This window comes from Vipera berus, assembly GCF_964194415.1.
Source record: "Vipera berus genome assembly, chromosome: 1".
Taxonomy (NCBI): Eukaryota; Metazoa; Chordata; class Lepidosauria; order Squamata; family Viperidae; genus Vipera; species Vipera berus.
Window position 1 is genome coordinate 134,572,597 of NC_138202.1, and position 26,730 is coordinate 134,599,326.

A 26,730-nucleotide genomic window follows, 5' to 3' on the forward strand; every position below is an offset into this window, starting at 1 on the left:
ACTATTCATGGAACAGCTGGGGAGACAACATAGAGGATTCTTCCATATTAAGACAATGATTAGAATGGACTGGATCATGTTGAAATATTGAGTTTTAATTTGAAATGTGTATATATAATTCTGTCCCTAAATGAATAAGATTGTGCATTGGTTGAAAAGTAGTACAGCCATTTCAGTCAACACGGAATAAGCAAATCAGCGGGAAAACTGTCTGTTGTCAGATTTTTTCTTGTTAATATGCTTGAAGATTTTGGATTTCTGAACATTTTTTGCCTTCTGATAGCCAAAGCCGCCACCTCCACCTCTTTTTTGTAGTCTCTTTCCATGTCTGCTGTTTACATCTGAAGATTATGTTAAGGAATGTAGGCTCAAAAAAAATGCATTGGATAATAGCAAAGAGTTCAAAAAGCATGGCACTAAAATGGCATATGCCCTAATTTCCACAATAAATTTGCAGTTTATTCTTAACTATAGATAGATTTGCCTGCTCATTGTTGGTCTTAGCTTTTCCATTGGTTTTCCTACAGACAGCTAGCTCAGTTAATCCTCTTTTTTGGTACCATCTCTAAATGTAGAAACGAACTGTTGATCTCTAGAGGATGACACAAGTCTTTCACTTAAGCACAACATCAGTTTGCTGGCAACACATTTCTAGCTCAAAAGAGGGCAAAAAAATAAATAAATAGTTGATTCAAGACCAGCTTTCCTTAACGGTAGCACTTTTCAAATACATTGGATATCTGTTCCCATCATTGACTGTCAGCTTAATCAAAGGTTGTTAGCAGTCTAAATAGCCCCTTCCCTACAACAGGTACAAAAATAGTTAGCATGTAAGATCACCACAATTAACAGCAAACATCACAACAAACAATATTATCTTATGATACAAATGAGCAAACATGCATCTAAAGTTTCTTTTTCCTCACACTTAACCATGGCAGGAAAGAAAATCTTACAGCTTACTAGTATCTCACTAACTTTTAAAATGATTTATTAATGTCAACAATTGCCACCAACCTACTCAAGCAAGCCCATTATTGGGTGAGGGGGAAAAATGGGGGGGACAGAGAGAAAGAGGGAGGAAAAGTAAATAACCTTGTAGTGAAAGGATACTGAGGTCTACAAATGGTGGGACCTTGAAGCCAAAGGACAAAGCAACCTTGATCAAATCCAAGTTATTGACATTGTAGATCTGCTTCAAAGAGTGGGAATCATAAGCTCTTATATAGGCTTTGTATGCTTCTTGGGCTGATTTGTGGAGAAAATAGTTCTTCTCAATCAATTTTTCCAGCTGAAAATTTATAGAGAAACACAAAAAGGTATATTTTTTTTACTTCATAACCATGAACAATTTATAGGTAGCTGACATTTACCCAAACAGAGAAATATTTGTATATCTGCACTGCACTCCACCCAAAAATTCATGGTACTGAAACGTATCTTTAGGGTTATAGAATATGATTTGATTTTTTTGTTATTAGTTCAAGTATTAGATTAGCTGCTATACTAAGATCAGAGTTAGGAAAAGATAACTGTTTAACCATAACTTTATTTGCATATGAGCAACTTCCAGATAGCTTAGGTTGGAGAAATTCCTGCCTAAAATTCTGGAGAACATTCTTAAGCCATTACACATAACTGTAAACATTTTACTACAAAGAACTTACTAAAGTCACTTGCTCATCTCAATCCTTCCCACTTACTAAAGCAGTCAGTTTATTGCCACAACTTGTCTTCTCCATGGGTAAATAAATGCAACATCCTAGTAATGGACTTTATTTTATATAATTAGAATTGGCCTTCCTCTCATTTTCTTTGCCACCTACCCCTCCTATCTCACTTGCATCCCAAAGATCTATTCTAAAAAAACTTTCTAAAAATCACAAATCCAAATGCTTATATATACAGTGAGGGAAAAAATTATTTGATCCCCAGTTGATTTTGTACGTTTGCCCACTGACAAAATGATCAGTCTATAATTTTAATGGTAGGTTTATTTTAACAGTGAGACAGAATAGCAACAAAAAATCAAGAAAAAAGACATTTCAAAAAAGTTATAAATTGATTTGAATTTTTATGAGTGAAATACATATCTGACCCCTTCAAAAAACATGACTTAGTACTTGGTGGCAAAACTCTTGATGGGAATCACAGAAGTCAGACGTTTCTTATACTTGGCCATCTGGTTTGCACACATCTCGGGAGGGATTTTGTCCCACTCCTCTTTGCAGATCCTCTCCAAGTCATTAGGGTTTCGAGGCTGATGTTTGGCAGCTCGAACCTTCAGCTCCCTCCAGATTTTCTATGGGATTAAGGTCTGGAGATGGGCTAGGCCACTCAAGGACTTTAGTGTGCTTCTTCTTAAGCCACTCCTTTGTTCCCTTGGCCATGTGTTTTGGGTCGTTGCCATATTGGAATACCCATCCACCACCCATTTTCAATGCCCTGGTTGAGGGAAAGAGGTTCTCACCCAAGATTTGACAATACATGGCCCTGTCCATTGTCCCTTTGATGCAGTGAAGTTGTCCTGTCCCCTTAGCAGAAAAACACCCCCAAAGCATAATGTTTCCACCTCCATGATTGATGGTGGAGATGGTCTTCTTGGAGTCACAGGCAGCATTCCTCCTCCTCCAAACATAGTGAGTTGAGTTAATGCCAAAGAGCTTGATTTGATCTCATCTGACCACAACACTTTCACCCAGTTCTCCACTGAATCATTTAGAAGTTCATTAGCAAACTTCAGATGGGCCTGTACATGTGCTTTCTTGAGCAGGCACTGCAGGATTTTAGTCCTTCACAGTGTAGTGTGTTATCAGCTGTTTTCTTGGTGACTATGGCCCCAGCTGCCTTGAGATCATTGACAAGATCCTCCCATGTAGTTCTGGGCAGATTCCTCACCGTTCTCATGATCACTGAAACTCCATGAGATCTTGCATGGAGCTCCAGACTGAGGGTGATTGACAGTTATTTTGTATTTCTTCCATTTGTGAATAATTGCACCGTTGTCACCTTCTCACCAAGCTGCTTGGCAATAAGTCTTGTAGTCCATTCCAGCCTTGTGTAGGTCTACAATCTTGTCCCTGACATCCTTGGATAGCTCTTTGGCCTTGGCCATGGTGGAGAGTTTGGAATCTGATTGATTGACTGCTTCTGTGGATAGGTATCTTTTATATAGGTAACAAGCTGAGATTAGGAGCACTCTGTTTAAGAGAATGCTCTTAATCTCAGCTCATTACCTGTATAAAAGACACCTGGGAGCCAAAAATTTTGCTGACTGATAGGGGATCAAATACTTATTTCACTCATTAAAATGCAAATCAATCTATAACTTTTTTGAAGTGCATTTTTCTAGATTTTTTTTGTTATTCTGTCTCCCACTGTTAAAATAAACCTACCATTAAAATTATAGATTGATCATTTCTTTGTCAGTGGGCAAACATACAAAATCAGCAGGGGATCAAATACTTTTCCCCCTCACTGTACATTCATCTGCACTCTGTTTAAGATTAAGTTCTCATAACCAGAGAACATAATCTGGGTACCTTGTGCCAAAGCTGCATAGATGGTAATGTTAAAAAAGCAGTCAAGTCTTAACAAATTTTCTACTGCATCCGATTTAATCTTTACTATAACACTTCATAGAATATCAAAATAAAACCATTATGAATCTTTTGTTGTTGTTTTGCATTATTGAACTGTTTCTGATTACTTTATGAGCTATACAAATGAAAAAAAAAATAGAAAAAAAATAAGTGAGCTTTTAAAACATTCATAGTATAATCTATATTTACCTGAGATTGAATGTCAGAAATTTTAGACCAAGAAAATTCAAATTCACTTAATGGCACCTAAAAATATAAAGACAGGTTCTCAACAAAAAATCTACAAAATGGAAACACAAGATATTAAGAATATAATACATTTCATCACATCTAAACTTAGGTCATCTAACTCTGGAAATGTAAACATTGGCTAGATGTATGTGTATTGCTAAACTAGATTTTTTTTAACTCCTAATCTGTTGAAAAACTAATGGCTTCCTTCAGGCAGGAAACTAAAGAATAATAATAGGTAATTTTAAAATAAATTACAGTGTTTGGGATTACATTGTACACTTAGCTACAATATGGCTTGTGGTCTGTGCAATTACTTGTGTGAACCCAATCACTGTGATTTATAGGTTCATATGTGAAGTATTAGACATTTGCAAATAAAATAAAATAAAATAAAATAATAAAATAAAAAATAATAAAATAAAATAAAATAAAAATAAAATAAAATAAAATAATAAAATAAAATAATAAAATAAAATAAAATAATAAAATAAAATAAAATAATGCTTTAATGTAAAGCGTAAACCCAAAAAACTGGATCAGTTCTATGCTGGTACAAACCAGATCAATCTACCTGCAATCCTATGCTTCATTCTCCCATTCTAGCCAATTATAGAGTACCATAAAGAAATTATATAGGGAATGTTTTATAAGGTTGACTGATTTCTACAAGAAAATGTCTCAGGCAAAAAAAATCAGTTTTAAACATCCACCAAGGGCAGCTATTTTAGCAACCACGGCCATTTTAGACTGTATATCCATCCATCAGTGGACAATTAGGCCAATGTCTTCCAGGACCAGTGTGTCACGTCCAAATTTTAATGTTCCTGCAAGCTGTCTTAGAATGGGAAAACAAGTTTACATGAATGTCTGCAGGTCATTCTTAACAAGTGGAGCACTAGTGTAATTTCTCTCCCCAGTACTCTTGTCCCATTTAGGGTACTGAAAAGAGGGAGGTTTTTTGTTTTTAAAAAAGACAGCAGACGGCCATTTTGGCATTATAGATAGCTGGTCTTCTTTGTCCTAGGTACCAGCAACCACACGAAACCTGAATTCACAACCATAGCATCCAATCAGTACAAGGTAACATAGTTTGGATTAACACTGCTCCATTCCACATTCCACAGTTCTGCTGTGCCAGCTGCTCTGCATTTCTAGTAAAGTTATAACATTAAATATTAAGAGAGTGATAGTAATGGAAAAAAAAATGACTGATCACTACTGCTACCAGCAATGGTGGTACAATGCTACAGTACTCCATTAGCAACTAACCCTGGCTTGCTTGAGGTAATGCAGGAATCCCAGTTCTTCTGGCCGTAAAATGAGCAGGGCATGTCCCCTTCCATCGATTCCACGGGCCGTTCTCCCAACACGATGAATATATTCCTTTCATTAATGGGAAGTAATAGAAGATAAACTATCACTTGGGTTTCATGTTGATATTAAGCATGAAAGCATAGCATGGTAAGGACATAAAAATTTATTGAAGGTCCCCTATTCTTAACTGATGTACTTTACAAACTGCATACTAATAAAGCAAACAGCCTGGAGGTTTTAAATCAGCAGACTCTTTTTGAATGCATTTATTTTTTGACTGGCAGCATTTGAATCGACAATAGCTAAATAGCATCCTAGAGCCTGTCACTAACGTGAGTTCATTCTCTTGTTTTCCTCAAAGCCAATGCCACTTAGCTCAAAACCTGTTGTCTCCATCCAGGCACCCAAATGCAATGGCTCAACCCTTGGACTGACACTGAAGCCATTTACAATGCTAAAACAGTGTGTCCAAGATGCAAATGGAGAAAGTAATAAAAATAAAAAAATAGAAAGCTGTGAAATTCAGCCTTGCTGGAGTTAATTAAAAATAAACTATCCCAGAATACTCTAATTTCAGATTTTGAAGATTACGCATACGATTCACATTAATGCATATTTAAGCCATATAATTTTCAGGAATATGTAATACCTTTGGATCATCAGGTGGGTCATACTGAACTATCCAATCAACCTCTGGAATGTCCAGCCCGCGAGCAGCTACGTCTGTGCATAACAGTATTCCAGAATCCGCATTGCAGAACTGAAAAAATGTGGTTGTGCGCTTAGTTTGTTTCTGCTTGCCCTAGGAATAAAAGACACACAAGATAAGGAACTGGTGAGCAGCTGAAAAAAATAATAATAACTGAAATTGCCATTACAACCAATGGCAACAGGAAAAGGTTAAGACGATATCTCCAACTCCCATGTTTCTGTTGTAGTAGTTTTGTGCTTTGGCTTGTTTTAAAGCAGGGGGGGGGGGGAAAATCAACCCAAACCGTCTTAAGTCCTTGTCTGAGAAAAGGGCAAAGCCACATTTTACATACCTCTAGGGTACATTGGCAGTCTCTCTTTTGCCATATTTGTAATTCCTTACAGAGGCAATAATACTGAGATTTCCATAAAAATGGCTTAGAGCATAATCCATTTATGAAAATGTGCAAACAAAAATCTAATTTTTCTTTTTATGTTACTACATACAGAATCAACGGATGTTTCAGTTCTTCTACACGCTGTACAGTAGAAGCAAATGCCATATACCAACTGGAGCCACTTAAAACTGTTTGCTGACAGCAAACACTGTCCTAACAAACAACTTCAACCTTGCTGACAGAACCTGTTTTTCAGATAAGCATTTTAAAGACAGCTTTAAGAGAAAGATGCTCCAGATGGCATTTAAAGGTTAATTTATGACTCCGCTGCTGAAATCTTGCTGAGAATCTGACACTGTTGTCATGCACCCCAACCTTCATAAAGGCCACTTGCTATTTGCAATAACCTCAAAGCAGCCTGCATTATTCAAGCTTGAAAGACAGCTTGAGACACACTGAACTAAGGCACAAAAGTGGATCTTCACTGCAACAGAGAGCAGAAGAAAAGCCTCTGGATTTACAATGCCCTAGAACTCTCATAAATCGAAGAACAGAAATCAGTTAACACTGGCACTTAGCTGGTCAAAAAAAAAACTGGCAAACTAGTTCACCAAAGTGGGTTAAAGTGCTTACAAAGTTACTACAATGAAAGGGCTGGAGGTCAGAAAGGTTTCCTGGAGAAGGAACAGTCCCTTCCATCAGAAGATGGGGCTTTTAATTCAAAGGAGGAGATTTATTTCAGTCACCAGGCCACACCTGGAATACTGCATCCAGTTTTGGTCACCACGATGTAAAAAAGATGTCGAGACTCTAGAAAGGGTACAGAGAAGAGCAACAAAGATGATTGGGGGACTGGAGGCTAAAACATATAGGGAACGGTTGCTGGAATTGGGTATGTCTAGTTTAATGAAGAGAAAGACGAGGGGTGACATGATAGCAGTGTTCCAATATCTCAGGGGTTGGCACAAAGAAGAGGGAGGCAAGCTATTCTCCAAAGCATCTGAAGGCGGGACAAGAAGCAACGGATGGAAACTAACCAAAGAGAGAAGCAACCTAGAACTAAGAAGAAATTTTCTGACAGTTAGAACAATTAATCAGTGGAACAGCCTGCCTGTTGGAGCATACACACCAACACTGGAAGTTTTTAAGAAGAGACTGGACAACCATTTATCAGAAAAGGTATAGGGTTTCTTGCCTGAGCAGGGGGTTGGACTAGAAGATCTAACAAGGTCCCTTCCAACTCTGTTATTGTTGTTGCTGTTACACTGAGTAGCAGATTTGGAAGGATTAGCAGTTTTAAATAACAGCAAAGATATGTGCAGCAAGCGTTGGCAAGAAAGAATCAGAAAGTTTGGCAGTGGCTGGATACAAAATACTTATGACTAATTTAAGGGGTTATTGCTTTAAACCACATGCTTGTTTTTCTCTCTGGAATTAAATGGGCTACAGTTTAATTCTAATTTACCGAGATTTAAGGCATTTGTTTTGCTTGAGCATAAATGAGTTTCAAAATTGTTTTTAAAGCTGGGCTCTTTATATGTATTTTTAAGAAGCAGAATTTGCAAATAACATTTGGTAATATTTAAGTGAACAGAAATTAATGTGATATGCATAAAAATGTAACATTGGTGAACTGATTTAGAGAAGCTACATACACACATACAAACACACACGGAGAGAGAGAGAGACAGAAACATATTGCCTATGTTGGAGTCCTTCCTATCCTTGGCGTGGGTTTTTATTTGTGTACTCATACATGTGTGTATACGTACATGCAGACTCATATATTTTTGCCCTTGTTGGACCTGAAGGCAGGACCAGAAACAACGGATGGAAACTAATCAAAGAGAGAAGCAACCTAGAACTAAGGAGAAACTTCCTGACAGTTAGAACAATTAACCAGTGGAGCAACCTGCCTCCAGAAGTGGTGAATGCTCCAACACTGGAGGTTTTTAAGAAGAGACTGGACAGCCATTTGTATGAAATGCTATAGGGTTTCCTGCCTTAGCAGGGGGTTGGACTAGATGACCTCCAAGATCCCTTCCAACTCATTATTATTATTATTACTACTACTACTATTACTATTATTATCATTACCTTCTTCAGCTATGCAATAGCCTGAAAATCTGTTCTAGAAATGGGGAAAAACAGCACCAAGTGTCATATAAGAAACTAGCAAATAAAAGGTATTCTGGTGGTGTTAAAAACTCTGAATCCAGCCTAACCCAAGACAGCATTTTAGAACTGAGAAGATCTAGATTATAATCCGGAAACTGGGTTACTGTGATATACAGCAGCGTGCAAAAGTCTTAAGCCACCATTAGATTTGTTGTTGTAGCAAAGTTTTACTGACCACATCTGTAATTATTTTTCGGTGTTGACAACCATAACTTGAGTATCCAGTTTGTTTGTTGATTTCCCTTTGAGAGTGACCTGGCTGATGCAAAAGGAAGATCTTATGTCTGTCAAATTCTCTGACATTTTGACTGGAATGATGTGATTGAAAAGTTGATCTTATCAGCAAGCTTCCAATGAATCGTACGACATGTGCATGCAGTGTATGCAATGCTCAAGCAGATCTTGCACAAAACTGTTGTTTTTTCTCCGGTGGCTCCGCGGCGACGGAGACAGCCTTCCCGGGCTGCCCGCGGCTCAGCTGTTGTTTTTTCGCCCGAAACAGCGCCGATCAGCTGTTCGGGCGAATTTGAAGCCCCCTCCTCGGGAGAAGAGGAGGGGGTGGGGCCCCAGGTAGGGGTAGAGTTCTCCGGGGCCGCCTGAGCTTGGAGCTTGGGCGGCTGAAGGATTGAACTCCCCCGAAGCCTGGGTTGCTCCCAGCTGGCTGGCGTCTCTGCTCCGGATTTCTTGGAGCAGAGCCAGGCGTCTGCGACCACCCCTGCCTGAAGAAAGGACTATGGATTAAAGGAGCAGGCAGAGCGGTACAAGAGGAAAAGGTGAAGAGGATTATTTTATTATACTCTCTAGCTTGATGGACTTTTTAAACTTTTAGTGAAAGTGCGTCACAATTGAAAAGCTAAAGATGGCGACTAAACCTCCCCCTAAAACTCTACGGAGTGGTGGATCTTCTCCGGTGCAACAATCATCATTACAGGTGTTGCATCCTCCTGATGTATTGACACCGAAGGACTTACGAGATGCTCTGGATAAACTTTTGGAATCAATTAATCAATCAATGGCTGATAAATTTGCACAGATGGAGGAGAAATTGGAGAAACTGGAGGAGAGAATGGAAGAGAGGATGGAACAGAAGCTCAGCGTGATGAAGGTAGACATTTTGTCTTCAGTGCATAAAGTGGCGGAATGTGTGGAAGATTTAGATGAAAAATTGGATGATTTGACTCAAAAGAATGAAATATTAGAAGTTAAAGTACGGGAGAATGAAAATTTAAGAGACAAAATGGAAAGGGAGTTAAGCCTTGCCCAATATTACCAGATGCAGTTTGCTGTTAGAATCAGAGGTTTAAAAGAGAACATTAAGGAAGATTTAAAGCAGCTGGTTTCTGAGGCTTTTGAAGTGGTATTGAATCAGCCAGCATCTGAAATAAGAGCAGCTATGGATAAAGTGTTCCGTGTAAACTCATGGATTGCCAGACAGAGAAAGTTGCCTAGAGATGTGGTGGTTTACTTCACAAAAAGAGAAATCAGAGATGAAGTTATACAAGCTGCTTATGATGCTAAAGTTGTGATTGCTGATCAAGAAGTTTTGGTTTTAAAAGAGATCCCTCCAAAGATTTTGAGGAGAAGGAAGGATTTTACATTTCTGGTGCAAGAGCTCAAGCAACGAGATATAAGGTTCAGATGGGAGATTCCAGACGGGCTGATGGTGATGTATGAAGGCAAAAGGTACCGGCTGATTACTGTGAAGCAAGCGCGTGATTTCTACAATACTGTTTTAAAAGCAACCCCATTAACACTTCTGGAAGCTGCAAAGGGATCGGGAGAAGGAGAAGGAGAACATCAAGAGGATGTAACTGAGGAAAATGGTGCTGGAGGAGATCAAGCTACAACCTCTCTGGATGATCCTAGAGAGCAAAGGGTAACGCGTGCTGCTTTAAAAAGAGCAAAGAAAATAAAAGAACAAGATCAGCAAAAGTCTTCAGAATCTTCACAACGTACTCATAGCCAAGCAGTGGGAGGAGCACGGCCTAAAGAAGATAGTCCTATCAAAGCAGTGCTTCAAGAGCTTTGGGAGGATATGCATGGCAACTAAATTTTTGACTTGGAACGTTAATGGACTAAATTCACCACAGAAGAGAAAGAAGGTTTTTCAATATTTAAAACAATTTAAGATAGATGTTATATGTTTGCAAGAAACGCATATTAGGGCTATGGACCAAAAGTTTTTATTGAACTCAAGACTGGGTACGCATTTTGTTGCCTCTGCAATGAATAAGAAAAATGGAGTGGTTGTTTATATTAAAAGTGCCATAACAGCGGATTTAATTGAAGCAGATAAGCATGGAAGATACGTACTGATAGACTTGTTGTTAGAAGGCAAAAAGACGCTTCTAGTTGGACTGTATGCTCCTAATCAACAACAACAACAGGCTGACTTTTTTAGTTTACTTTATACAAAGCTTACCCAGTTGGATTATAAATCTTTTATTTTTATGGGGGACTGGAATGGTGTTATGGATGTACAGATGGATAAGGCTGGAGCTTTTAAGCGCATTCCAAGTCATGCTAGACTGCCTAAATCTTTTTTTGAAATGAAGGATGACTTGGAATTGCGAGATATCTGGCGCGAGAGACACCTGCAGGAAAAGGATTATACTTTTTATTCTGATAGACATAAATCTTTTTCGAGGATTGATTTTATTTTGGTGACTAATGACTTTTTTTTGAGGACTAAAAAGGTGAAGATTTGTGCAAGAACTATTTCTGATCATAGTCCAGTGTGGTTAGAGATTGATAAGGAGAAAAGAGACAGGCGCTCGTGGCGCGTAAATGAGAATTTGTTTAGAAATCAGGGAAATGTGGAAGAATGCAAACAGCGGATGAAGGATTTTTTTGAAACTAATATGAACAAAGGTACTTCTATGGACATGGTGTGGGATGCTAGCAAGGCATACATGAGAGGGGTGTTGATATATATGAACAACAAACATAGACGTGCTGTGGAAGCTAGGAGGAAAGAATTGGAGAATGAAATAAAGGAAAAAGAAAAGGCTTTGATTTTGAATTCAGAGGATGTGAAGACTAAGGAGGCTATTAAATTGTTAAGAGGACAATTTGATAAATTAATGGCTGACCAAGTGGCAACCAATCTGCGGTTTGCCAGGCATAACACTTTTTGTAACGCTAACAAACCAGGCAGATGGTTAGCTTATAGATTGAGGAAAAAACAAAGGGCTTCTAATATAGACAAGATTGAGCATAAAGGAAGGGTTGTGTTTCAACAGGACCTTATTAAGGACGCTTTTGTGGATTTTTATTCTAAACTATATGCTAAGGAGAAAATTAATGAAAAGGACATTGATATATATTTGGAAAATGCTAGCATCCCAGTTCTTACGCAAGTACAAAAAGAAGGGATTAATCAATTGATCACAGAAGAAGAAATTTTTATAGCAATTAAGGAATTGAAGGTGGATAAAGCACCAGGTACGGATGGCTTGACTGCGGCCTATTATAAAAATTTACAATTAGAAATGATAAAACCGTTAAAGGAACTGTTCCAGACAATCCAGAGGGGGGGAAAGGTGCCACCGTCTTGGAGAACAGCTTTTATCTCTTTGATTCCGAAGGAAGACCAAGATGTTACTCAAGTTAAAAATTATAGACCGATATCGCTTTTAAACACAGATTACAAGATATTTGCTAAGGTTTTGGCTAATAGACTGATGAGGGTTCTGCAACAGGTGATTCATGGGGATCAAACAGGGTTTATTAGTGGTAGGCAAATGAAAAATAATGTGAGGCATATAGTTGATGTGTTAGAGTTTTTGGAAAGGAACAACCAGATTGCTGCGGTGCTAATTTTTTTAGATGCTGAAAAAGCTTTTGATCAATTGAATTGGAAATTTTTGTTGAAAGTTTTAGATAAAATGGATTTTGGGGAAATTTTTTTACAACCGATTAGGGCATTATATCAAAAACAAACTGCCCGAATTATAGTTAATAATAGTTTGACAGAAGCATGTAATATTGAGAAGGGCACAAGGCAAGGGTGTCCGTTATCGCCCTTGTTATTTGTGTTAACATTAGAGATATTATTGGTTAAAATTCGGAATTCGGAAAAAATTAAGGGGATTCAAATTGGAGATCAGGACTACAGACTGAGAGCATTCGCAGACGATCTGGTTGTTACAGTGACCCAGCCAGAGAACTCTGTTGTGGACCTGATGGAGATAATAACACAATATGGGAAGGTTTCTGGATTTAAGGTTAATGTACAAAAAACAAAAATTTTGGCCAAAAATATGACAACATCGCAAAAGGCCCTTTTAGAAGGATTAACTGGATTTGAGATTGTTAAAAGGGTTAAATATTTGGGGGTGATTTTGTCGCCCTCTAATACAAAGCTATATAAAAATAATTATGAAAAATTATGGGGGAAAATTCAAAAAGAATTGGAGAGTTGGAAAAAATTGCAATTGTCTTTGTTGGGACGGATTGCAGCAGTAAAAATGAATGTCCTGCCTAAATTTTTATTTTTATTTCAAATGATACCGATTCTTAAGAAAGATTCTAATCTGGAGGAATGGCAGCGAGGTATCAATAAATTTGTGTGGGCAGGGAAAAAACCACGAGTTAAACTTAAGATTATGCAGGATACTCGTGAGAGAGGTGGCCTTAAATTGCCTAATTTTAAATTATATTATGAAGCTGCTGCATTAGTAGGAATAAGTGACTGGATTAATTTGACGCAAGGGAGGTTATTAAATCTTGAGGGCCACGATTTGTTGTTTGGCTGGCATGCATATTTGTTGTATGATAAGAAGGTAGACAACGTGTTTAGGGTGCATATTTTAAGACAGGCATTGCTGAGAGTTTGGAAGAAGTACAGACATAAGTTAAGTTGCAAGATACCATTGTGGGCAATTCCAAAACACGCAATAGAAAATATACATGCTGGCTTCAAACATGATTTGACTACGTACAAGGAGATTCTCAGTTTGGAAAGAAATGTTTGGTGTTTGAAATCATATAGCCTCTTGCGAGAAGAGAAGGTTGTTCAAAATTGGTTTCAATATACTCAGTTACGGGCCAGGTGGAAAGAAGACCAGAAAAATGGATTTACAATGACTGATGAAAATTTGATAAAGCAAATTAGGAATCAGGGACCAGCACATATCAAACGGATATATCTTGCATTGATAGAGATTGACTCAGAAACAGAGCTTGTTAAGGATTGTATGATAAAATGGGCCCAAAATATCCAGGAAGTCATCACAATGGACACGTGGGAAAAGATATGGGTGAGGAACGTAAAATTTACACAAGCTCAAAATTTAAGAGAGAATTTTTACAAAATGTTTTATAGATGGCATTTAGATCCCAAAAAGCTTGCAAGTATGTATCCGAATTATCAGCCTAAATGTTGGAGGTGCGGTGATGAAGATGCAACATATTTTCACATATGGTGGACTTGTAAAAAGGTTAAGGCTTTTTGGATAAAAGTCTGGTGGAACATGCAGAAGATTTTTAAACAGAGGTTAAAGTTTTGTCCGCAATTTTTTTTGTTGGGAATAATTACAGATGCCACAGTTGTGGACACCAAGTTGATGTTGAATTTAATTACGGCGGCAAGACTTTTGATAGGCCAATACTGGAAGAAAGAGGAACTGCCGACCATAGAGGAGTGGACTTTAAAGGTTTCCGACCTGGCAGAGATGGCGAAGATTTCGGCCTATTTGAAAGATCATTCGCAAGAACGCTATATTATGGAATGGAGAAAATGGATTGATTTTATCCAGAACAAGTATAGGGTTAAGAAGTTTTATGTAGCATTTGAATAAGTCTTCTTTCGTTGTTTTTTTCTTTTATTATCTTAGTTTTTTTTATACATATTCAATATTATTATTATTTGTTTCATCTTATATAAGCTAGAGAGTGATGGATTTTAGAGTTTATAATTGTTAGCATATGATTGTTTATGATTGCTTTTTATATATATACCTTGTATTTAGCTCTGGGAAGTTGGGGGGGGGGAGGGGGGGAGGGGGGGAGGTAGGGAGGGGGGAGGAGGGAGGGGGAAGGGGGGACAAAATAAAAAGAAAAATAAGAAAAGGAATAAATGCCAATGTTTTGACTCTTTAAAAAAAAAAAACTTGTTTTTTCTGCACAGCAGTCATTTTGGCACGAAATGATAGGATACACAAGTTGTTAACAATGACAGTACCTAGGGTTCTCATATTTCCCTTTATGGCACCTGCAATTGTTCAAGTGTAAGAGGAAGTCACGTTATATACTTGCCACTTTGGCCTAGGAAAGCTTTTTTTTTTCTTCTTTTTTCTTCTTTTTTTGCTTTTTCCTGTTTTTGAATACTGCATACAAATTTCCTGTATTTTTGGTTGTATTCTGAGACTGGCATATCATTCTATATGTATATCTATATGTATATCTATATCTATCTATCTATCATCTATCTATCTATCTATCTATCTATCTATCTATCTATCTATCTATCTATCTATCTATCTATCATCTATCTATCTATCTATCTCTATCTATCTATCTATCTATCTATCTATCTATCTATCTATCTATCTATCTATCTATCTATCTATCTATCTATCTATCTATCTATTGTCATTATGCATTTGCTACAACAGCAGATCTAATGGTGGCCTAAGACATTTGCACAGTACTGTTGGTATAGGTACATCAATTCATTTAATCACGAATACTTACATGAATAGCCAGTACAGGCAGGTCAATGTAGTTAAGAAGTTCATAGTGGTATTTCACAGACATACATGAAGAGAAGAACACCATCAACTTCTTCTTTCGATTCTTCTTCAGGAAAGTGAACAGCAGGAGGAACCTCTTTTCTGAAGGGCATATTACATAACCCTGTAATTGTTTGAAAAACAAGGTTTTGTTTTGTTGTTTTTTTTAAAAAAATATGACTTCCCAAACCTCTATTTCTAGTGACTTCAAAATGAAGATGCCAGCGTACATTTTAATTTAACTACCTCTGCGGCGGACAACAAATTTATTGAAGGAATTTAAAAATCCAGAAATGTCGGTATAGCTAGCAATTATCAATCAAGTCTGATAAAGAATTCATGAACGTTTTGAAAGAGTAATTAATAGCATGTGAAGAGCTGTTAGAAACACAGGAGAAAAACATCCTTGCACTTCGATATAAATGTCCAAATGGGAAAGAAATGGCCAAGGAAGAGAATCCCAAAGAAAGAAGAGAATTAAATGTTAAGAGCAGACATATAAGCAAAATATTGTTTGCCAAGATATCTGTGCTTAGATTACCTGTTCAAGGCCTTCTACAGTTGCTGTCTCTTTATTGTCATCAACCCCAACATATAATGGCTCCTTTTTTAGAGAAATCCTTGCCAGATCTTCAACTTTACGGGTTTGTGTAGCAGAGAACAGCATGGTTTGCCTACGTTCTGGCAGGGAAAGGAATGAAATTAAAAACACGTGTTTTTAAAAAAACTTTGACAAGGTAACAAATCAGAAATATCTAGCTGATACATGCCACCTAGAATCCTTTTTTTAAAAAAAAAATAGTGTCTCACAAGCTTTTACAATTAAAAAATTGAACTAATCCTAATCATATTTAGAATAAAAACAAAATGGCAATGTTATACATACATATATAGCCACTCATCCAAATCACTATAAATGTGTTTTTTCAAGCCATCCTAAAAAATTTTTTCAAGCTATCCCAAATTTGGATCATCCTACTTTTTTTAAGCTATCCTAAATTTTACTTGAGAGTAATGTCCACTGAACTGAGAAGTATTTTCTTTAGCAAATATGCATAATATAGCACTGTAAAAGATATTAATCACCAAACATTCAAGATCTACATAGCTTGTACTGTAGAGTGTTTAAAGTGAATTCTAGGCATTAGTACAGCAGACACAAGAATAGGATTTAGAAAAGTTGAAATAGCTCAGGACTACTGCATGAATTTTTAAGTATCAAGAAATACAGATAGTGTAAATATCTGACTTACTTGGTAGAAGCTTTATGATTTGTTTCATTTCTTCTTCAAACCCAACTTCTAGAATTCTATCAGCTTCATCAATTACCAGACACTGCAGGTTCTTATACATAAATCCTGGAGTATTCTAAAACATATCCAACAATGTTGTCAACTACACACAGGGACAAAAGAGAGGACATGCATTATGCAATACTATCTGTTTTACCTGCAGATGGTCCAGAAGCCTGCCTGGAGTTGCGACAATGATGTTTATGCCATTACCAAGTTTTTGTACTTCAACTGATCTATTACTGCCCCCCATTATCAAGCCGTAGGTGTGGACATGATGAGTCATCAGTTCTTTGAGAACACCATAAGTCTGCATGGCAAGTTCTCGAGTCGGTGAAAGTATGAGGACACCGGTTCCTAAAAAGGAGATGGGAAACGAGAGATATCTAGAGTTTTTAACAGATAAAGGCAAACCTATCTGTTTGTCGATCATCTTACTGCAATCTAAACAATGCAATCTAAACAATCTAAACTCTTGGCAGCTCACAGGCACAGCAAAAAAAACCAAAACCCAAATACAGGTGGACCTCGACTTACAACAGTTCATTTGGTGACAGTTCGAAGTTACAATGGCACTGAAAAAAATGACTTACAACCATTTTTCACATTTAGGACCATCGCAGCATCCCCCATGGTCACGTGATTTACATTTGGATGCTTGACAACTAGTTCATATTTATGACGGTTACAGTGTCCCATGGTCACGTGATCACCTTTTGCAACCTTCTGACAAGCAAAGACAATGGAGAAGCCAGATTCACTTTTAACAACTATGTTACTAACTTAACTAACTGCAGTGATTCACTTATCAAATGTGGCAAGACACGTTGTAAAATGGGGCAAAACTCACTCAACAAACTTCTCAATTAACAACATAAATTTTGGGCTCAGTTGTGGTCGTAAGTGGGGGACCACCTGTAATACAAAACCAAAATACTTGTAAAAACCTGCTAATAACAGATGACGTCACACACCAAATGCCCTTCAAGAGAGCCCCATTATCAACTTCTTCTGGAAAGTGGACAGTTGAAGGAGCCAATTGAACCTCCAACGGGAAGCCACTCCAGAAGGCTAGACCTGCTATAGAAAATCAGCTCTCCCGGGATTCAGCCCAGCTAACTGGTCAGAGTGGCCAAGTGGTAATTCTACAAGACAGCACTTTACTCAAGAAGAACTAAGAGAGATGGGCTGCTGGGGGATAACCTGCTGACATAATAAGAGAGAATTACATATACTTTGCCTCTCATATTGCTACAGAGTTGGCCCAAACCTGGGCACATTAGCTACGCTTAGTCAGATTAAGTCTTTATTACCCTCCACTTGTACTCCAGGCATTGCTTCTGCCACTTCATCTCCCGGAGGTTCTCTGTAAATCACCCAGACTGCCCCATAGGCAGGAGCAATTTTGTCAGGGGCCTGACACACTGCTTCTTGCCAGTGATAGATCAAACTCTCAACTCAACCTCTACTCACGTCAGGGAAACTGCCAAACATCTAGGAAAATCATTTGGATCCATAAGCTGCCTAAGGTGGACCAAATGAACGAGTCAAGCCCTGCAGAGGGAGCAGGTGGAAGTCACCTGCACCTGGATCAGGAAGCGAACTGACCATGACATAATAAATCCAGTAATACTGTATTCTCAACATCCTGATTGCTAACTGCCCAGAGATTAAAAACAAGTTTTAACGTGGGTCTACCTAGAAATTTAGAGCTCAGATTTCCTGCGACCATCAAATTCATGGCTGCCGCCATGGAGGGTATAAACTCTAGAACCAGCCTCTTCCAAAACCACCAGCTAAGGAGGAAGATGATCAAGCTGGTCACTAGAGAGACCACAGAAGGCTCTCAATTCAGCAAAGAGGGCTGATACACCAAAAGGACCCCAACTTGTAACTGTAGCTCAAGCTAACACATAGGAACCCATGTTCTGCCACCTCAGGAACAGTGATAATAGATCAATACCACTTCTCTTCCCTCAGCCTCGGCAGGTTTTGAAGAGGGCAACATCCCTGTCCTCACTCAGTCAAAATAAGGTAATACACATCAGGCCTCCCTGCTCATTTTAGACAACCAGATCCTACCAAGATGGGACGACCAAATTAGAAAAGGCAATCGCCATCAGAGACCTCTTTTCCCCTGGAAATGACTACTTGGCTCTTCTACACCACATTTATCTTCAAGATTTCAAATGATATTTCAAGAAAAAAAATATCTCACCATTTCTAGGCATAAATTTTAACTTGTAGATAAGTTCTATGGCTGGAATGAGAAATGCAAGCGTTTTGCCGCTGCCAGTTTTTGCAGCTGCTAAAATATCTCTGCATGTAGAATAATTGCAGAAAGAAAAGAGAAAACAAAAAGGAATGCATGAGTGGTTTGGAAGTTAACATTTTTTTAATTAAAAACAAGTAGCATCATTAATATGAATTTAAAATTAATACTTAATAAACAATAAGGCTGATTAACTGAATACTATAGCTCCAAGACAACAGCTTTGATCATCACTCACTACTGTTTCCTGCCTGTCAATCATCTGACAGAAATTTGCATTTCTTTTGCTCTTCCCTTAAAAAAAATGTCATTTCTTACCTGCCTTCCAAAAGCGGTTTAATACTTTTATGCTGAATTTCTGTCATGTGTGTAAATCCCATGTCTGCTATCCCTTTCAATGTGTTCTCACTGACAAGGTCACTAAGAGACTCAAAGGAAGTGTCCTCAAAAGCACCTGAAGAGACAAGCAATGTCAGCCTTGTTTAACTGTTCCCAACCAATTGCTATAGATCAAAAGGAAGTCCACTGTATTAAAATAGAACAGAGTTTAACTATGCCCAATTTAAAACAACTGAGAGCCAATTTGGTGTAGTGGTTAAGACATCAGACTAGAAACCAGGAGACCGTGTCCTATTCCCGCCTTAACCATGAAAGAGCATCCATCTGAGTGACTTTGGGCCAGTCACTCACTCTCTTTCAGTTCTATCCACCTTATAGGGTTGTTGTTGTAGGGAAAAATAGGAGCAGAAAGGCGTGTTTGATAGGTTTGCCACTTGGGTTATTTGTAAGTAAATAAATTTAAAAATTAACAAATAAATAAATGTCAAGCAGGAAGATAAACATGGAAGCAAATATTAGGTCATTAAACCATTTAAGGCTGAGCCAAACTTAGCTGCTCTATTTTAGAAAATTTGCATTGCTTAGATTTTTTTTTTAATTAATGCATTTCCACATATATCCCGTTCCGCAATTAAATCACCAGTTTTTCCAACAAGTACTCCTGCATTTATTTAAATCACTCTTGAAATCCATTAACTTTATATTTATTTATTTATTTGGATTACAGCCTATCATCCCTCACAAGAAAGTACTCAAAGCTGTTAATTACTACATTTTTTTCTTAATGTAGTATTCTTAGTCCCAAAGAATGACCTGGATGACTGAGAATCTCCATAGACATTTAATATTCTTAATATTCTAATCAAGAGGAATGGGTGTTTTTAGTACAAGTTTTATGTTACTCACAAGCCACTGAACTAATCATTAAAAGAAATAAATATTTAACCAAGGCCAAAGGCCTGACCTCTAAGTTCAATAAAAATAAAGATTCCAGGCTCAGTATCCTGCATCTCATTCCTATATATTTCTAAATCCCATTGAGTTTGATAAGACTTATTAAACGCATTTTAGGATTTAATGAGGATATGCCCTCTGGAATCAGCTCCCTGTTGAGCTCCGGATGGCTCCTGACCTTCGCTCCTTCCGCCACGACCTGAAGACTTGGCTATTTGAACTTGCCGGCCTGGACTGAGGGACTGGGATTTTAGATCTTAAATTTTAAAAATTTTAAATTTTAGAATGTGTCTTATTGTTTAGGGCTATTAGTTTAATTTCATTTTAATTTTTGTACATTATGTGTTGTTTATAGTGTTTAATTGCCCTGTACACCGCCCCGAGTCCCTTGGGAGAGAGGGGTGGTATATAAATCCAAATAATAAATAAATAAATAATAAACATACAAAATCTCATTATCTGAGAAACAGCATTGAGAAAACCTGCCTGTTAAACCCAGGGGCAAAGCAGGTCCGTCAGCATCATCAGGAGCTTCTTCTTCAGTCAGACCATCAACATTTTCTTCTTCGAGATTCCCAGGTAAAGCCTCTTGTGTTTCAACCTCTTCTTCCTCAATTTTTGCTTTTTTACCACCTGCATACCACAAAACCAATTTTCATTATCAATAATTATCTGAAGATGAAGCAGTGATCTCTCCACTGAAAGTAAAAGCCTCTCAAAATGCAGATTTTTAATTTTTTTTAATGGACATAAAGTTATGTTTCCTTATACCACTGCCATATACCCCTCTAAGTGGCCATGAAATAAACAAATAAATACTGCACAATATAAAGCCTTCATTCTGGAAGCAGAAGAGAACGGAATTGAAAACCAAGGCGATTATAACTGCAATTTCAAAGGGACTTAAGTTTTGGGCTGTTGAATCTGATCCAATCAAATGTCCATTGTATGAAACCTTTACCAGCTAGAAATGCATGGAAAAGAAAGATGAGATACTTCCACATAAGCCGAGAGATTCAATTTTACTTAGGAAAGCTAACATAGCCATTCTTCATGAATTATCTACTTCAGCACAGCCCATGTTTCATTATTACTGAATCTCAGCATGCATTTTTACTGGAGAAGAGCTCTAATGGATATGCCTATGTAGTCCAGTGTTTTGTGACCCACATTGGCAACTAGATGCTGATATGCCTGGAATGAAAGGAATAGTCCCTTTCCGCTATCACATCCTAGCAACGAATATTTAAGGGATGCTATTTATGATTCAACAGGCATCAGTATTAGCATCCGCTAATAGTATGATACTCCATGAATCTATCTAGTTGTCTTTTAAAACCAACCTAATGGATTGCCATTACAATTGCTGGCAGCAAATTCCATTATACCTATATACTATCTAAGAAAAGTCTCTCTTTCTGCTGGTCTTAAATTTCCCTACTTTTAGTTACAGTGGATAACATTGGACATCACTCCAGTATCGCCGGAAAAGAAACCCTTTTTTGTCTTCAAGTTACCTATGCCATGCATGATTATATATACCTATGTCTTCCCTTATCTTCTAAGCCAGGGATGTCAAACTACCAGTTTGCAGGTTGGTTGCATCATGCAGAGGCCGCGCCCACCCCAACTCCGGCAATGGGGAAAAAGTCACAATACGTCATGACACATCACGTGATGTGGCGAGTTTGACACCTGTGTTCTAAGCTAAAGAGCATCAATTGATGTAGCTTTTGTGTTTGGTACACTCGTGTGTTTGTATTATAGTTTTAAAATAAAATACATCAATAAAAGGAATACTGCAATACTGCCATGGGGAGAAAAAGAACTAAGGAAATAAAATAACACTCATGTAAAAAGAAGTAACAATAAGAGCTATCATACCATTTTCTGCACAATTTTCAATTTGCCTTTTCTTTTTCTTCTTCTTCTTCTTCATCCCAGGTTGTTTACACTCAGGTCCCTCATCTTTTATTACATTAGGCAATTCCCCATCTGTCATTTTGTGGTCTTCCATTGCTGTTTCTAAAATGTTGGAAACTTCTTCTGAGACATTCTCCATTGGATTTTCTAATGGCATAAACAAAAAGGTCAATTGCTGCTGCACTTAAGTGCCAAAAACATATCTGGAAATCTCATTCAGGCCACAAGGACCAATGAATATACCACACAGTTTATTTAAAATATCAATTAAGCCCCTGCATTCTACTGTACTTGCTAAAGCATTGACTGAATTGAATATTATTGCTACTTTACTGTTTGGGCCACTAGAAAAGACCATAACTAGTGCCTTGTTGGATCACACCCTTGGCTCATCTGGTCTAGCAGGCTGTTCTCACAGTGACCAGTCAAGCTGGTAGCCACCACTACATCTCATGGTAGTAAATTCTTAGGCTGAGTAATATACTGATTATCTGGACCCGTACCAATCGGGCTTCAGGCCCGGACACAGCACGGAGACGGCATTGGTCGCACTGGTGAATGATCTCTGGAGGGCTAGGGACAGGGGCTGCTCCTCTGTCCTGGTCCTATTAGATCTCTCAGCGGCTTTTGATACCATCGACCATGGTATCCTGCTGCGACGTCTCAGGGGGTTGGGAGTGGGAGGCACCGTTTTACGGTGGTTCTCCTCCTACCTCCAGGGCCGCTCGCAGTCGGTGTTGACAGGAGGGCAGAGATCCGCCCCGAGGTCTCTCGTTTGTGGAGTTCCTCAGGGGTCGGTTCTCTCGCCTCTCCTGTTCAACATCTACATGAAGCCGCTGGGTGAGATCATTCGTGGTTTTGGGGTGGGGTATCACCAGTACGCTGATGATACCCAACTTTTTCTTTCCACCCCAAACCAACCCAGTGATGCCCTCTCCGTGATGTCCCGGTGCCTGGAGGCGGTTCAGGTCTGGATGGGGAGAAACAGGCTTCGTCTCAATCCCGCCAAGACTGAGTGGCTCTGCATATTGGCGTCTCGGGTTAACCATGTTATTCCACCTCTAACGATGGGGGGTGAGGTGTTGCCCCCCGTTGATAGGGCTCGCAACTTAGGCGTCCTCCTGGATTCACGGCTCAATTTTGAAGATCATATAGGAGCCGTGACCAGGGGGGCTTTTGCACAGGTTCGCCTGGTGCGCCAGTTGCGTCCCTATTTGGACCGAGACGCCCTACGCACAGTCACTCATGCGCTTGTGACCTCCCGTTTGGACTACTGTAACGCTCTCTACATGGGGCTGCCCTTGAAGACCACTCGGAGGCTTCAACTGGTGCAGAATGCGGCCGCGCGAGTTGTAATGGGGGTTTCCCGATACTCCCATGTAACACCTCTACTCCGCGAGCTGCATTGGCTTCCGGTTGCCCTCCGGGTGAAATTCAAGGTGCTGGTTATCACCTATAAAGCCCTACATGGCCTGGGTCCGGGTTATTTGAGGGAACACCTGCTGCCGGCATCAAACGCCCTTCGCCCAGTGCGCTCCCACAGGGAGGGTCTGCTCAGGGTTCCGCCGGTGAGAGATTGCCGGCGGGTGACACCCAGGGATAGGGCCTTCTCTGTGGGAGCGCCTGCCCTCTGGAACCAGCTGCCGGTGGAGCTGAGGACTGCCCCCGACCTCCGATCATTCCGCCGGGGCCTGAAGACCTGGCTCTTCGAGCTCTCGGGCCCAGACTGAGGAGGAATTTTTAATTTGGGGTTCTTTTTTAACTGACTACAGGGTTAATTTAATTTTTTTTTAATTTGGTTCTTAATTTTTGTATTTTGGATTTTTAATTCCCTGTAAACCGCCCTGAGTCCTCAGGGAATAGGGCGGTATATAAATACAATTAAATAAAATAAATAAATAAATAAAATATACGTGCAAAAATTGGGACCTTTGTTGGTCCTGATTCTTTTAGGATTCCATTTGATTGGGTGATCTCTGGTTTTAATATTTTGGGAAGAGGAAAATGGCTTCTCCCTGTCCACTTTACCCACATCATACATAATTTTGTACACTTCAATCATTGTGTAGACTAAAAAGCCCTAATGTTGCAACTTTTCTTGACAAGAAAGCTGCTCCAGCTCCTTAACAGGTTCAGCCCAATGCAAATGTAAGAGACGAGCATGGCTGATCCCAAGGATGGAGCAAAGGTGTCATCAGTTTGAAGACACTGTACTCCTTATACGAGCCCCAAGTCCAGCCCCTCCGGAATTCCAGACTCTTATCTAGCGCCAATTTGGCTTGACCCTCAGTACATCAGATTCTTGCGGATAGATGGCATATAATAAACTTTTAGTAATTTGAACTCAACTCAGCCAGTTTCTGGCTACTTGCACCTGACATCCAAACTCCTTCATCCACGAGCCTGGCTTTCCTTTCCGAAGTAAAATTATTATCCACGAGGTTTCTTTTATTTCATGCAGCATGCCACCCCTTACCCCATCCAGGCAACTTCTTTGCAAATGATTGAGAGGGTGGTGCATGTACACCACTAAACGTTGTTCAGAAGCACACTCAACTCACACTGTCTATTCTGACATTATAACCGACCCGCGCCTTTCTGCGCAAAGAGGCATCGACTCTGCCCTGAAACCATTCAACTTCAATCATGCCACCGCTTCCCCCGACATCCGGGGGGGCCCCCACCGGGACTACAAGGTACTCGGATAGATAAGAGATGATGATGATGATGATGCCCTCACCCAGCGTTTCTCCTGGCGGCGATGCCGTCGCGGCCAGGCTTTGGTCGGCGGCTCCTTGCCGGGCCAAATTGCGCTGGCGGATCTTGCGGTTGCGCTTTTCCAGCTTCTTGCGCAGGAGCCGCATCGGAAGCTTCCCGGTATTCGCCGCCATCCTTCCGCAAACAGCTAAGACCGGAGAGCCGGGCGACGCAACACACGTGCAGCAGAAGGAAGGAAGAAAGGAAGGAAGGGAAAAAAAAAGAGAGGACGTAACCGGAAACGAGAGCCGGAGATGTTCCAAGGCGGCGTCAGACGTTTTGGTCCTCACGACCAAAGGCGCCCTTGCAGCGACTTCTAGAGGCTTGGAGGTATAGTTAATCGTCCAACTTTGCTCAAAGAGGGAAATCAAGTGCAGGTCTTGCAATGTACACGTATTTCTAAACAAATGTTTCGGAAGGTGAGATCTTTAAACCAAGTACAAAATATAAGTACGATGCAAAATACTATCGGTTTGTTAGGGGCGTTTGTACGAATCTCCATCCAAGATGTCTGTTTGTCTATGAAAATACGTATGGAGCCCAAGTGAGATTGGGCAAAGAAACTTGTCTGTTAACAAAGATGCATCTATATTTCTCTTTTGTTTAATTTCTAGAATAAATATTTCAAAAGTTGAAGTTAAACCAAAGGATTTCCATCAGGTCACCAATGAGCTCATAACAAGCCCATTGTATTTTGCATCAGACATATTTTGTACTTGATTTAAAGATCGCACCATCTGAAATATTTGTTTAGAAATACGTGTACCTTGCAAGACCTGCACTTGATTTCTCTGTTTAATTCGAGCAAGGTTGGAGGATCAATCATACCTTAGGCTACTTTTTTTGCCTCTCCTAATTCTGTTTCATTATTATTATTATTATTATTATTATTATTATTATTATTATTATTATTATTATTATTATTATTATTATTATTATTATTATTATTATTATTATTATTACTTCTCTTTTTGTTTTGTATGTACTTTCCTCTGTCCTACAGATATAATTTTCTATCTCTAACTTCCCACTAGCTGTATAATCCACTGTTGACCCTTGTAAATTTATGTAGAGGAATTAGTCCCTTTACCAGAGGGATTAATTTTCTTTTAAATTTATTATTTGCTTACCTAATTTTTTATTATTATTTTTATACTTTATTTTATTTTAATTTTTGTCAGGCGATGGACCTGTGTTTATCCCAAGCATGTTTATGGTTATTTACTGATGATTGGCCCATTACCTATGCAGTAAGTTGGTTCCAAGCTTCTACTACCTTCTAACAATACTTTTGAACTCTCCTCCTGTCAGTTTGAGGTCATGCCCTTGTGTTCTTGATTTTTGCCTGTTATTGAAAATACTGCCTTCTAGAACCTTATTCACACCCTTATTATATTTAAGGGTTTCAATCATGTCCCCCTTTTCCCTCCTATCTTCCAGGCTCTACATATTCAGTTCCTCCACTCTCTCCTGATATGTTTTGTCCCTCAGACTTTGCATCATTTTTGTTGCTCATCTCTGGATTTGCTCAATCTTAACCAACATCTTTTTTTAAGTGAGGTCTCCAGAAGTGAAGACTGTTTCTAAATGGGCTCTGACTAAAGCCTTATAGAGCAGGATTAGGACTCCTTTTTTTTCCTGCCGGTGATCCCTCTAGTGATGCATCCCAGAATTTTGTTTGCCTTCACAGCTGCCTGGCCACACTGCTCATTTTGCAGTCATCTGCTTAAGTGTACACTAAGTCCTTCTGTTGTTCTGTTGTCCTTCTTACTGGATAGGCAGATTTAATTCTGACAAGGCAGTGCCTAATGGAGCAAGATGCTCTGCTCTGTGACCAGACGGGCTCAGTTTCAAAAAGCTGTCCTTTTTAGATTGATTTAATTTAATTATTTACTTTCTTGGTTTTGCTCTTGAATCTTCCTTTGTAAGCAAAGTTATAAACATAAACCATTACATTTTTAAAATCATTATGAACAGATTTTCCCCCTTTTCAGCTCTTTCTTTTATTTTTTTCCAAGAAAATACGATTATAGTATCTATTCA

General features: G+C 38.9%; 1 protein-coding gene across 1 annotated transcript; it reads right to left on the bottom strand.

The window, feature by feature from the left end:
* Nucleotides 1–74: 74 nt before the first annotated feature.
* DDX18 (DEAD-box helicase 18) lies at nucleotides 75–24,894 on the bottom strand. The gene is made up of 14 exons (XM_081314624.1): nucleotides 24,671–24,894; nucleotides 21,892–22,077; nucleotides 20,494–20,640; nucleotides 19,033–19,168; nucleotides 18,661–18,761; nucleotides 16,600–16,799; nucleotides 16,404–16,518; nucleotides 15,692–15,831; nucleotides 15,113–15,274; nucleotides 5,800–5,952; nucleotides 5,106–5,219; nucleotides 3,792–3,848; nucleotides 1,114–1,291; nucleotides 75–341 (listed from the first exon to the last, which is right to left on the bottom strand). Exons 1-14 carry the CDS (start codon nucleotides 24,819–24,821, stop codon nucleotides 196–198), a joined length of 1,986 nt encoding a protein of 661 aa, XP_081170750.1. The 5' UTR covers nucleotides 24,822–24,894; the 3' UTR covers nucleotides 75–195.
* Between the last annotated feature and the right edge of the window lie 1,836 nt (nucleotides 24,895–26,730).